Here is a 14,465-nt window from a genome sequence, read left to right as displayed (position 1 = left end):
TGTACTTAACAAAAAAAGATTAAATAACTGAAAACATGTTTTATATTCTAGTTTCGTCAAAATAGCCACCCTTTGCTTTGATTACTGTTTTGCACACTCTTGGCATTTTCTCGATGAGCTTCAAGAGGTAGTCACCTGAAAGGGTTTTCACTTCACAGGTGTCATAGTTTTGATGCCTTCAGTGACAATCTCTGATGTAAATAGTCATGAAAATAAAGAAAACGCATTGAAATGAGAGGGTGTCAAAGTTAATGCATTCACTATGAATTCCTTAAACGACAAATGTTTTTACGCGTCCGACTTCTTTTTGACCTTTGGGCCATTCCGTAGTGTGGGAAAATGTAATGGCGTCTGGTTACTGTTGAGACACAAGCGAGAAAATAGCGAGCAATAATGCACTAAAAAAAGGGTACAATATGAAACTCCTATATCCAAAGCCACGACAAGTCGTTCTGTCGACAAGACAAGACTATTTTCTCTTCGATCATCGTGAGACTACATCACTTAGCGAATGCGTGCTGGCATGCTTTGCCGGTTGCAAAGAGAAGCGTATTTTTTGTGTTTGGATTCAGTTTACTGTATTGATAACTAGGGATGTAACAATATCAAAATCTCACGGTACAATATTATCACCTTTGCTGCCTCTAAATGGGTTGACATCCCAAATTGTTTGTTTTTCCATTTCCCCCGTTTAATATTGAAATATGTGTCTTTTATCTTTCCATGCAGAGGTAAATGTTTAGTGAGAACATTAAGATTACAGACCGACTGACTGGTTGTATGAAGAATATAATAAACTTAGATACAGGTTGACAATGCAAGCCTGAGAGCCTGCAGGCAGGACAAACATTCCCAAGCACGGAAGTAAAAATTGATGTGTATGTGGGATTTTTTTGCTGACAGTATGTTTGTACTCCAGTTGTAGCAAAACGAGAGTGAAAAAAGCACTGATAACATTCCCACATAATTATTGTAAAGTATAATCTGCACCGTTTTTATATATAGCTTCAGTTTTATGGAATATGTTATCAATCAGATGACATACCATACACCACCTATAGAAATCCCAACTCAACGTTCTTCACGAAAGTGACACAAGAGGAAATAGTTAAAATCGTGAAAAAAATGCAAATCCAAAACTTCAATCGATTGTGATGGAATTGATATGGAAACAATAAAAAAAGGTTATTGAAGAGATCTCAGGACCATTCATGTATATCAGTAACCTATCATTTCAAACAGGCAATTTCCCAAACAAAATGAGAATAGCTAAAGTTGTACCGATTTTTAAGACTTGAGACGAACACCAATTTATTATTTTAGTTTCTTACTTCCAGAATTTTCTAAAATCCTTTAAAAATTGTTCAATTACATTTTGGACAAATGTATAAACAAACATATAATACTTGCTGAGAACAATATGGATACAGTGCTAATATTTAAACATTGATGGAAATAACAGGAAATTTCCAAGATAGGCAGGGTTTATGGATCGAACTAAAGCATTTGATACAGTTAATCACAATATTTTAATCAAACATTTTGAACGGTATGGCATCAGAGGGTTGCTGTTAAACTGGATAAGAGGTTACTCAACCAACATGAAGCAATATGTGAAGCAAGGCAAACATATCTACAAGGCTAAATATATCCTGTGGCATACCTCAGGGATCAATACTGGGACCAAATGTGTTCAATATTTATATAAGTACAAATGATTGTCACAAACACACTAGGTGTGGTAAGATTATCCTCTGCATTTGACCCTGATATTTGTAAAGTTCTAAAATAATTAAAGTTAGTATTATTCGGGGACGATACAACAGAATTTTGTCCAGGAGAGAACAGACAGAAGCTAATACCTATAATAACAGAAGCATGAATAAATTAAAGAGATGGTTTGACAAAAACAGACTATCCTTAAACCTCAGTAAAACTAAAATAATGCTATTCGGTAACAGCAGAAGGGAAAGTGAAAAAACAAATACAAATAGACGAAATTGACATTGAAATAGTAAATTAATGTAATGCTTTATGATAAAAGGAACTGAAAATCTCATAAAAAATTTACGACATAAGGTGGCAAGAAATATGTCAATAATGAATAAAGCATTGGGCCAAAAGTCACTTCATATTCTTTACTCCTTGCTAGTGTTACCATATCTGAGTTACTATTTAGAAATATGGGGGAAATAACGACAAAAGTACATTTCCGTTACTAACCGTGTTACAAAAAAGATCAGTTAGAATAATACATAATGTTGAATACAAAGAACACTCAAAGCTTTCATTTATTGATTTGAAAATATTGGAATTCCACAGTATACTGAATTTGCAAACGGCTAAAATAATAAATAAATGAATAAACCTACTCAGTGGCCTAGTGGTTAGAGTGTCCGCCCTGAGATCGGTAGGTTGTGAGTTCAAACCCCGGCCGAGTCATACCAAAGACTATAAAAATGGGACCCATTACCTCCCTGCTTGGCACTCAGCATCAAGGGTTGGAATTGGGGGTTAAATCACCAAAATTATTCCCGGGCGCGGCACCACTGCTGCCCACTGCTCCCCTCACCTCCCAGGGGGTGATCAAGGGGATGGGTCAAATGCAGAGGACAAATTTCACCACACCTAGTGTGTGTGTGACAATCATTGGTACTTTAACTTTAACTTAATGCACCAAAAAACTATAACCTGCTACCCAAGAACGTACAGCAATTCTTCTCAACAAAAGAGGAGAAATACAACCTCAGAGAACAGTGTAACTTAAAACATTTGTATGCATGTACAACACTTAAACCTTTACAATATCAGCATGTGGAATTAAATTATGGAATGGATTAAGTAAAGAGATCAGTGTACTGATATGATCCAATTTAAGAAACTGTCAGCTCAAAGTTTTTGCGGGGTTCAAGGAAGAAGAAATTTGATAAACGTCTTGAAGCTTACTGAAAATGAAGGAATTAGAACCATGATAAACATTCTGAATTTACTGATAATTGTATTCATCTCACTAAATGAAATACAACTTACTTCACTATTTATTATTAATTTTTTAATGATGATTTATATTGTATATACGGTATATATTACAGTATATTGTGAATACATTGAGAACAGGAACTGAACATAAGTGTTAGCAATTTTTATGTAATGGAAAAGAGGTAGGAATAAATAAGCTATGCTTCTTCCTACTCCTTTTTGAACATGTTGAAAATAGAAACTGGAAATTGTGATGTATCATGTTGAAATTGTATGCATGTTCGAAATAAACTCAAACCATACGCCATACCATACCATACACAATACATTTGATACACATTTTTAAATCAAATACCGGTAGTCATCCTCATAAAGGACCTGTTTGATAGGTGAGTAAAAATATGCTTTATTCTGTCGGAATACTTTATTCACTTTTCTCCAAGTACAAAGTCACCTTTTGTGTTAGGATCAAATACATATTTCACTCAATTTAATTTATTTTGCAAAAAACATAACATTTTGATTTCTTATCTGTCCAGACACGTTTGAAATGGTGTCGGAGGATGAGGACGGGAAGTTGATGTTTAAGGTCAACTACCATTACATGTCTCAGGTGAAGAATGCCAACGATACAAACAGCGCGTCCAGATCTCGCCGTCTTGCCCAGGAGGCCGTCACCCTTTCCACCTCTTTGCCTCTGTCGTCCTCATCGAGCGTTTTTGTCCGCTGTGATGAGGAGAGGTTGGACATCATGAAGGTACAGTTCGCAGGAATCGTTTATGTCCGTGCCCCTGACTGGCTGACGAAAATAACTTAAATCAAAAATGAAATCTACCTTTGCCTGCTCAATTACTTGTAACTTTGTCAGGGGACATTAATAGACTGAATGATGATAATCTTATTAGGATTTGGTAAATGTTTTTTTTACATTAGATGTTTTGTACTACCACATTCACTCACCTGCCAGTCATTTACAGCTGTTTCACAAACATAAAATGCCAAAATGTGTTTTCCCCTTTTGATGTCATAAAGATTAGAGAAAGAGGGAGGATAAGGAAATAAATCATCAGAATTGCTTTTCCTCTGACTTGCCTCTGGGGGCTTCTGTTGGTCCACACAGCAACATCAGCAAAAAGTAGCCTGACTTCAGGGGTCAGTGTGTAACTGCCCCTCGCAGACATTGTTTTAATTCCAGCCAGTGTCTGTTTGTTTTTGTCTTGAAACACCCTCATTCCACAAGAAGTGCAGTACAATTTTACAGTTGGAAATTCTGTGTCAGAATATTCTTCATTTTATACTGAACAAAAATATAGATACAACACTTTTGCTTTTGCTCCCATTTTTCATGAGTTGAACTCAAATATCTAAACCTTTTACTATAGACACAAAAGAGCTATTCCTCCCAAATATTGTTCACAAATCTGTCTAAATCTGTGTTAGTGAGCTTTTTTTTCTTTGCCAAGATAATCATCCTCCCTCACAGGTGTGACATATCAAGATGCTGATTAAACAGCATGATTATTAATGAATTGTAAGTGTATGTATTAATTTCCAATGCTTTCACATTGGAAAACAAAATGGTTTAACTCACTACATACACCAGAAGCCACTCTATTGTAAACTACCGTATTTTTCGGACTATAAGTCGCAGTTTTTTTCATAGTTTGGCCGGGCTCCAGTACGACTTATGTATGTTTTTTTCCTTTTTTATTATGCATTTTCGGCAGGTGCGACTTATACTCCGGAAAATACGGTAATTGAAAAAAATAATAGACTCGATATGAAGCACTCTGCACCTTTTGCAAGAAAACACTTCTATGGAAAATCTAAAAAAATTGCTGTTTTCAATTAGTTTACAGTAGAGTGGCTTCTGGTGTATGTAATTAGATGAATCATTTTGTTTTCTATCCATCCATCCATTTTCTACCGCTTACTCCCTTTTGGGGTCGCGGGGGGCGCTGGAGCCTATGTCAGCTACAATCGGGCGGAAGGCGGCGTACACCCTGGACAAGTCGCCACCTCATCGCAGGGCCAACACAGATAGACGGACAACATTCACACTCACATCCACACACTAGGACCAATTTAGTGTTGCCAATCAACTCATCCCCAGGTGCATGTCTTTGGAGGTGGGAGGAAGCCGGAGTACCCAATTTGAAATAAGATGGTTTCTATTATTTTTTTCAATTAGTTTACAGTAGAGTGGCTTCTGGTGTATGTAATTAGATTAATCATTTTGTTTTCCAATGTGAAAGAGCAGTGAATGAATTCATATACTTACAATTCATTTTGGCCCTCTGATTTTCCTTTGTTTTTGTACTTTTTTGTCCGTATGGAGGGTCTTAAATTATTTTCAATATGGTCTTTAAAAAGTCTTAAATTTGACTTGTTTAAACCTGCAGAGGCCCTAAATTATCATCTTTCAATCTAACATGTATAATATTTGTCATCATTATTAACAATAATGCTTTTTCTTTGTTAAATTAACAAAGTAAGCTTGTTTAAATAAATGCTTATGACAGTAAAAAGGTATCAGTCAACATTTTCCATTAAATTCTGCAGTGTCTATTACTATGTTATCTACACCATTATAAACAACTTTAGTTTTGAATTGTCTTTCGTTTTGTCACTAACAACTTCTTTCCTTGTGATGACTTCATCAGGTTCTCATCACCGGCCCAGCTGATACGCCATACGCCAATGGCTGCTTTGAATTTGATGTATATTTTCCACAAGACTATCCCAATTCTCCTCCATTGGTGAACCTGGAAACGACCGGTGGACACAGCGTTCGCTTTAACCCTAACCTCTACAATGATGGCAAAGTGAGTGGAAATATTATCTTGATTTGGTTTAGGTTTATATTGAACTTGTATGCAGTCACAATATAATACACCATACAATCTTCATATTCTCATTTCTCTTTACAACATGCCCAAAATGGAGTAGTAAGAAGCCAAGCTTATTTAATCCTACCCGTTTTCTAATTTATTGCTATTACTGATACATATGACCACTTCATATTCTGATTTTGTAACACAATTTACATCAAAGAAATACAGTACAACAGTTCTTATGGTAGACACTTAAGTCAATTGTAATTCTCACAATGAGTTATAGCTCATTTTCAGTAAGCTTCAAGACGTTTATCAAATTTCTTCTTCCTTGTACCCCGCAAATACTTCCAGTTTGAACAGCCTCTTAAACTAGATCATATTATTACATTGTTAGATTTATTTGCTTAATAAATTCCATAATGTAATGCCACATACTGATGTACTAAAGGTATTAAGTGTTGTACGTGCATGCAAATGTTTAGGTTACATTTTTCTCTAAGGTTATATTGCTCCTATTTTGTTGAGAAATACTTGTGTACAGTCTTGCGCTGCAGGTTATAGTTTGCTTTGTACATAATTTTAGCTGTTTACAAATGCACCAAGTCATTGAATTTCAATATTTTTGATTCAATAAGTGAAGGGTTTGTATGTTCTCTGCTGTATATCCAACATTATGTACAATTCTGACTGATCTTTTTTGTAACATAATTAGTAAATGTAATGCACTTTTTTAATTATTTCTCCATATTTATGCAAAATAATTTAAATATGGTAACTCTAGCGGGTAGTAAAGAATATAGAGTATTTTGGTCCTAGTATTGATCCCTGGGGAATGCCACAAGATATATCTACTGTGACTCTGTTGATGTTATACTCGCCTAACTTCACGTATTGCTTCCTGTTGGTTAAGTAACTTCTTATCCAGATTAAGACCAATCCCCTGATGCCATACCGTTCTAATTTGTTAATTAAGATTATTATGATCGCGTGTGTCAAATGTTATTGTTAGGTGCATAAACACTACCACTGCACACTATTGTATTGGTCATTTCCTGTTATTTTGATTAATGCCTTGATGTTGAGATGTTAGTTCTGTATCCGGATTGGTTCTGCGCTAATATTCCACTTGGGTTTATGAATTTATCTAATCTGTTAATGAATAGTTTTTCTATGATTTCAAAATTATTGTGGCAGTAAAGAAACAGGTCTATAGATTGTAAATTGGTGTTTGTCACCGGTTATATGATTCGACACAACTTTGACCTTGAACAGGGTTCGTAAATTGAAAAGTTTGTATACTGAAGAAAAATCTCTCCATAAGAAACAATGTATTATGGATGATGGGTTCCAGCCTCGAAAGAAGTCCATATTCCAGTGAAGGTTTTTACAGTTTGAACACAGTATAAAGTGCTATATAGTATTGTATAACAAACATAACAAGGGGGATGGATCAGCTTTCTTTTTATTTTAACAAGCTAAAACAACAAGCTGAACTGTCCTGTATTAGCTGCTCTGCCAACACGTACACACACAGAAAACCCTTCAGTGCCCTTACAAACTATCAGAAATCCTTAACTTTATCAACCATATTGCTACAATAATAAACATTTTAAAAAATTAAGATACATGAACATTAGCAAAGGAGGAGCTGATTAGAAAGGAGCACCAACAGAGGTTGAACGGGGGTTGGGGGAGGGGCTGTGTGTGTAAACGAAAGTAGCTCTTCTCCGCTGTTAAATAAGTCTGCCATGGCATCTCTTTCCAGAAAAGTCCGGTCTCATCACAATTAAATCTTGCTGTGGTACAAAGCCTGCTTCGTCGACTCTTACATACTTGTGAGCGCCAATAATGTACTCCTCACAAATAGTCTTTTTGTAAATTCACAGCGATTCCCTCCCTCTTTTCACTCTAGTCTGTTGTCTTTTTTGGACTCATATTGAGTCAGCAAAATGGACAAAACTTGTCAAAGGCGGAAAAAAGCTGATTTTTTGCGTTGAAAAAATCCGGAGGCACACCACCAGCAGAAATCATTAAAAAATGAAACTCAGTTGACAGTAAAAAGTCGTTGTCGCAATTGTTGGATATGACTTTAAACCATAACCAAGCATGCATCACTATAGCTCTTGTCTCAAAGTAGGTGTACTGTCACCACCTGTCACATCACATCATGACTTATTTGGAGTGTTTTGCTGTTTTCCTGTGTGTAGTGTTTTACCTCTTGTCTTGCGCTCCTATTTTGGTGTCTTTTTCTCTTTTTTTGGTATTTTCCTGTAGCAGTTTCATGTCTTCCTTTGAGCGATATTTCCCGCATCTACTTGGTTTGAGCAATCAAGAATGTTTCAGGTTTTTTTTTAATCCTTCTTTGTGGGCATATTGTTGATTGTCATGTCATGTTCGCATGTACACTGTGGACGCCGTCTTTGCTCCACAGTAAGTCTTTGCTGTCGTCCAGCATTCTATTTTTTTTTTTACTTTGTAGCCAGTTCAGTTTTAGTTTCGTTCTGCATAGCCTTCCCTAAACGTCAATGCCTTTTCTTAGAGGCACTCACCTTTTGTTTATTTTTGGTTTAAGCATTAGACACCTTTTTACCTGCACCCTGCCTACCGCTGCTTCCGGCATCTACAAAGAAATTAGCTACCTGCTGCCATCTACTGATATGGAACAGTATTACACGGTTACTCTGCCGAGCTCTAGACAGCACCGACACTCAATAACAACACATCATTTGCAGACTATAATTACTGGTTTGCAAAAAATATTTGTAACCCAAATAGGTGAAATTAGATAATCTCCCACGGCACACCAGACTGTTTCTCACGGCACACTAGTGTGCCGAGGCACAGTGGTTGAAAAACACTGCTGTAGTGTACTAAGTAGCAAGTGACGTGAAGGATGAAGTGTCCGTACACAGACACACAGTTCACACACTAAGGGGGTCGTAAATCAAGGTTCCACTGTATTTTGTTAAGCAAGATAATGTATAGACCTGTGAAAGTATCCAATAACTTCTGTTGAGAATTGGCTCTATTTCGAAAATAAAATAAAATTAAAGCTGCAAGCAGCGATGGACGGGACTGACTTTGACGGAACATAAAATCCAAACCGGAGCAGTAATTAAAACTCTTTTGTCAACTTTCAATCAGATGGGTTCAATCTCTCTCCTGTGCTAGTTTGAAGCCGACACGACAAACGCGCTCAGAGGAGATAATGTTTGAAAAAAGGTGAGCGGTTTTTACAAAACTTTTGTTTTGAAGGGGGAATTGCAAACTTCCTGTTGATTTTTGCTGGGGGTTGTCAATATATGAAATGTAGGTCTAAATGAGACCTACATAGAGGTTTGTGTTTCATGTCTCTAAGACATTCCTACTGGAAGTTACAGGCAGTTTTGTCTGGGTTTTCTTCCTAGCAGCAGTTGTGTCTGTGTTTTCTTCCTAGGGGGTTTTGGGGTTGTTTTTTGCCAGTCCTGATGTGTGTGTCCAGTTTGGTGAGTTTTGAAGCATGTTAAGGGGGTCAAATTACAGCTCAAAGAGGCAAAAGTGACTGTTTTTAGTAAACTTTTGTACTGAAGGAGGAATTGCCAACTTCTTGTTGATTTTTGCTGAAGGATGTCAATGTATGAAATGTAGGTCTAAATCAGACCTACATAGAGGTTTTTGTTTCATGTCTCTACAACATTCCTACCGGAAGTTACAAGCAGTTTTGTCTGTGTTTTTTTCCTAGGGGGTGTTAGAGCGCAATTTAGAGTTTTGGGGTTTGGTTTTTTATTAGATGGCAATTTTTTTCGCCAGTCCTGATGTGTGTGACAAATATGGTGAGTTTTGAAGCATGTTAAGGGGGTCAAATTACAGCTCAAAGAGGTGGCGGAATAATGATAATAAAACGCACAAAATACAATAGGGTCCTCTGTCCCAGTGAAAAAATAAGTGACAGATACAGCTGCTGTGTTGTTTGACTGTGAAGAGCCAAACTTATTTCGGCTCATGAGTAACAGCTCGTACTGAAAAAAGTCAGGAGTGGCGTTCCGGCCCACGTTTAACATTGTTTTTTGTTGCTATTATCGATCGAAATAGAACTAATTAAACGGTAAAATTCCAAAGAATGAGGATCATTTTGATCTTAGTCCCAAATAATGTAAATGTTGTTCAGTTGTGGTTGTAGTTACAAGTCTTTGGATATATTGGACATTGTCACCATTTATTGTACATTTTTGGAAGACACAGGTTATCATCTCCAGAGTTCAACTTTGGTTAATAAAAAAAAAAGCTGAAAAAGGTAACTTGACTGAATTTTCATAATATAGCAAAACATCTCAAGACTTTTCCAGGTCTGTATCACACGCTCTTTTAAAACTTGACATTTGGAAGTTGACATTCCAATTCTTCGCTGTAGCCTCGGCTGCTTCGCTTTTCCATTTAGGGGGGTCAAGGTGCCGCAGCGCACCATCTGCTGCACCTCATTAGGCAGCTACCGACAGTCCACATGTATTTTCGTAATAGGTCTAGACAGCTGCTAGAAGAATACCCAGGGCTTCCCACATCAATGCCACAGCTTCTGCAAGGCAGGCAGCTAGTTAGCGCATGGGGGAGGGATGGTTGATTAAATGTAAAATGGAGGATGGAGATGCATCATGAGAAGCTTGTTGCTGAAGGTTGTAAAACTTACTTAGACTGTTTTTGTCTTCAACAATATTTATCTTCCTTTACTTCCTTTGGTGGAGCAAAGTTGTTTTGATTTAAAGGAATACATGCTGTGCACAGGACTGGCTTGAAGTGTTTAATAGGTTCTGTGACGGAGCTCATAATCCAAAACACTTGTATGTCAAGTCATTGTTCCCAATTGAAATGACTTAAAATCAATTTAATTTATGCTTTGCCCCCCAAAACATCACAATTTTAACATGTAACTAAACACACATTTAGGTAATAAGTATTGTTTGAAATTAGGGATGTCCGATAATATCTAACTGCCGATATTATCGGCCGATAAATGCTTTAAAATGTAATATCGGAAGGTATCGGTATCGGTTTCATAATGATCAGGATCGGTTTCAAAAAGTAAATTTCATGACTTTTTAAAACGCCGCTGTGTACACGGACGTAGGGAGAAGTACAGAGCGCCAATAAACCGTAATGGCACTGCCTTTGCATGCCAGCCCAGTCACATAGTATCTACGGATTCTCACACACACGAGTTAATGCAAGGCATACTTGTTCAACAGCCATACAGGTCACACTGAGGGTGGCTGTATAAACAACTTTAACACTGTTACAAATATGCGCCACACTGTGAACCCACACCAAACAAGAATGACGAACACATTTTGGGAGAACATCCGCACAGTAACACAACATAAACACAACAGAACAAATACCCAGAATCCCTTGCAGCACTAACTCTTCCGAGACGCTACAATATGCTACCCCCTACCCCCCCACCGCCTCAACCCCGCCTCCCCCAACCCCGCCCACCTCAACCTCCTCATAGTCTCTCTCAGGGAGAGCATGTCCCAAATTCCAAGCTGCTGTTTTGAGGTATGTTAAAAAAAAATTATGCACTTTGTGACTTCAATAATAAATATGGCAGTGCCATGTTGGCATTTTTTTCCATAACTTGAGTTGATTTATTGTGGAAAACCTTGTTACATTGTTTAATGCATCCAGCGGGGCATCACAACAAAATTAGGCATAATAATGTGTTAATTCCACGACTGTATATATCGGTATCGGTTGATATCGGTATCGGTAATTAAGAGTTGGACAATATCGGATAGCGGTAAAAAAGCCATTATCGGACATCTCTATTTGAAATCCAATACATTAAAATGTAGTACAAACAAGTAGAGTAGTTTTATGAAGTAATGTAATAATATACAGCATTGGAGAGTAGACTTCCATGGTGTCTCCTCCATCTGTTTCTCCGTCAAACACACCATCAGCAGCTTCTTCATATTTTCAGCGATTCAGAATCAGAATAGTTTTATTGCCACTGTTTGAGAACGGGTTCACAAACTAGGAAATGTTCTTGGTGCAATCGTGCAACATGAAACACATATAACACATATTTTCCATTTAGATATAATTTTAACGTCATTAGCTGGCGTTTTTGACTCGTTCTTCTCCAGCATGGTGCAGACTAGCAGGGCTACGCTCCAACTGCTTCACCAAGTTAGCTAGCTACACACACTTATGATTCTTTCTTTTTTTAATTCAATGAATACCATGCACGTCTTCTCAGTACTGTCCTTCACACACAATTTCTTTCTTCCCATGCTTGGAAAAACAAAGTTATGTCTATAGCTATAGGCCACTGTTAGCAAGTAAGACCAGATGGTTTTGTTGGAACTTATGAAGCTGAATGTGACATTAACTGCATTTGATGCTCATAACCTGAATTTTTGCTTGGCACCTAAAACATAACAAAACAGCTCGAATTTCAAAAGACTCGGCACTCGTAAGCAGAGTGTACCACTGTACTGCAAATGTTGGTATCAATCCGGGACTAAATAAATGTAACGTACCACATATATGATATATATATATGTATATATATATATATAAGGTACAAAAAATAAATTAGGTATAATACCTAATTAATTTTCTTCTTTGTACAGTATTATTTGTGCAAGTGTGTGGAAACCAAAAAATGTTGAAAGATGGGGAACCACCTGTAGAGTCTCCTAGGATCTGATACTGATACCACCATAGCTTTACTTATTCTATTCCTTTTCAGATATGTTGAAATGTGCAAATGTAACCACATGAGGTTTTTTAATCTACCTTGTTAAACATTGTCTGAAACCAATAAATCATAACCATAACCCTTGGCATTGATACTATTGATATTCGGATTGATCCTTCCAAACCTAACATATGTAAAGGAGACATTTTTGAGTCATTTTCAAAGTTGACCACTGATTTCTGTATAAAATAATGAATCAATCACGTTCATTCGCATCCAAGGTTTTGTATCTTAAATAAGTACTCAAAGAATTGTGTGGCTACAAATATTGTGGTATGATTTGTTAATTGTTTGTCTTTTTTTCTTTCTTTTTTTTATCAGGTATGCTTAAGTATACTCAACACGTGGCATGGAAGACCGGAGGAGAAGTGGAATCCACAAACCTCAAGCTTTCTACAGGTGAGCTGGGCACCCATTATGATCATATGTCTGAATAGATGAACAGGTTAGAATACATCCCCATGCTGTCATTTCATGTATGTAGTCCTCTATTTCAGTCACTGCTGTTGTGCCACTTTGACTCCATTGCAGCCTTCACTGGGGTGCAGTTGAAGGTGTATGTAGATTTGGTGGTGGCCAGTCTGTGCTCTCAGTTCATTTAATTTTGTTGTTGAATAAACTCACTCAGGTGCTGAGAGCAATGCACAGAGTGAAGCGTTGTATATCCTGACTGAAAGTGACAAATGAAAGTTATCGGGTTTGTTTTCATTTATTGTTTGATTAATTGATAACTGAATCGAATGCTTAGGAAGGTGAAACCACTTAACAATTGTTGTTGGGCTGTTACAGTTGTTTTGCACCACAATAAAGTGAAACCATTTTTATTGGCATGCCCTGGTTTAAAGGATAAATACTTTGGATTCAACACCATCCTTCCTGCTGAGCCTGCAGAGGTGAAACAACCTGAACTGTCCAAATGCGACCAATTTAATACCCTGAGAGAGTAAGACCTACAACCTTCAAGGGAAACCGAACTTCTTTTTAGAATGTGGCCTATTGTTCAAAATCCTTATGAGAAACAAGAACACACATGCATTTTGTTTTTTTGCATTCTAATTTGTAATAATTGGATCCTTTTAGGTGGCGAGCAATACAGCTAATGAGAGCAATCCATTCTGCCACTAAGTCACTTTAAAAATGCACCCAAAATCTGCATTTACGTTCCGTAACTTGTATAATAACCAAGCTGTAGCAAAATTGTTTTTGTAAGACCGAACACTGGGTTACTGTTTTTCTAGCGTTGTAACACATCGACTTGCTCACAGGGACACTCAAACAAGCATGACGTGCCACATCTATCATGATCAATTATAGTTACTCCATGGACAGTTGTCCGTTCGGTCAAGCTGGCTGGCGATGTTTCCTGTTGATTTTGGGTAGGTGGAAAAAAGTTTCTACCACTGCAGGGTTTTTTAGAGCTAACAATTTGTCTTTTCGTTTTTATTTGAATAGTGTCCTTGCCAGATACAAGAAGCCTTTCCATCAATAATAATAGTGTGTGCCACTCAGCGCAGCAGAAGCACTCCATTTCTGTTTGTATAGCTTGGCAATCTCCACATTTACAATGCAAATTCATGCCAGTCCTCACTCTCTCGGTTTCCATCTGCGCCAATGTTTGACCCTCTCTTCGTGTCACTTCTATAACCAGCAGTTTATCCTTTGTATATTCAGTTTCAAAAAGATAGGATTGTGAATCCTGATTTGTCCAAAAGTAGTGATCCTCGTCATCTATTACAAAGTCTGCCATGATTAGTATTACTGGTAGAACACACATTTGTTGATGGGAGTAGGTATGGGTACTGAAATCAATGCGCCCAGGAAAAGAGTTCCGGTAATGCTTAAAATGACCAAATATGGTAAATGTACATATTACAAATTGTTATAAATGCGTTTGTTACTACATCGTATGT

General features: G+C 37.2%; 1 protein-coding gene across 3 annotated transcripts in view; it reads left to right on the top strand.

Annotated features, from left to right (window-relative positions):
• birc6 (baculoviral IAP repeat containing 6) overlaps positions 1-14,465 on the top strand; it is a 195,409-nt gene that overhangs the window by 160,972 nt on the left and 19,972 nt on the right. For all 3 annotated transcript variants that reach the window (XM_061964628.2, XM_061964627.2, XM_061964626.2), the window contains exons 68-70: positions 3,519-3,736; positions 5,643-5,804; positions 12,877-12,954. In XM_061964628.2, the coding sequence (XP_061820612.2) occupies positions 3,519-3,736; positions 5,643-5,804; positions 12,877-12,954 (458 nt within the window). The remainder of the gene's footprint in view (positions 1-3,518; positions 3,737-5,642; positions 5,805-12,876; positions 12,955-14,465) is intronic.

This window comes from Nerophis lumbriciformis, linkage group LG02 (genome assembly GCF_033978685.3).
Source record: "Nerophis lumbriciformis linkage group LG02, RoL_Nlum_v2.1, whole genome shotgun sequence".
Taxonomy (NCBI): domain Eukaryota; kingdom Metazoa; phylum Chordata; class Actinopteri; order Syngnathiformes; family Syngnathidae; genus Nerophis; species Nerophis lumbriciformis.
This window is presented reverse-complemented; position numbering and strand designations above follow the sequence as displayed.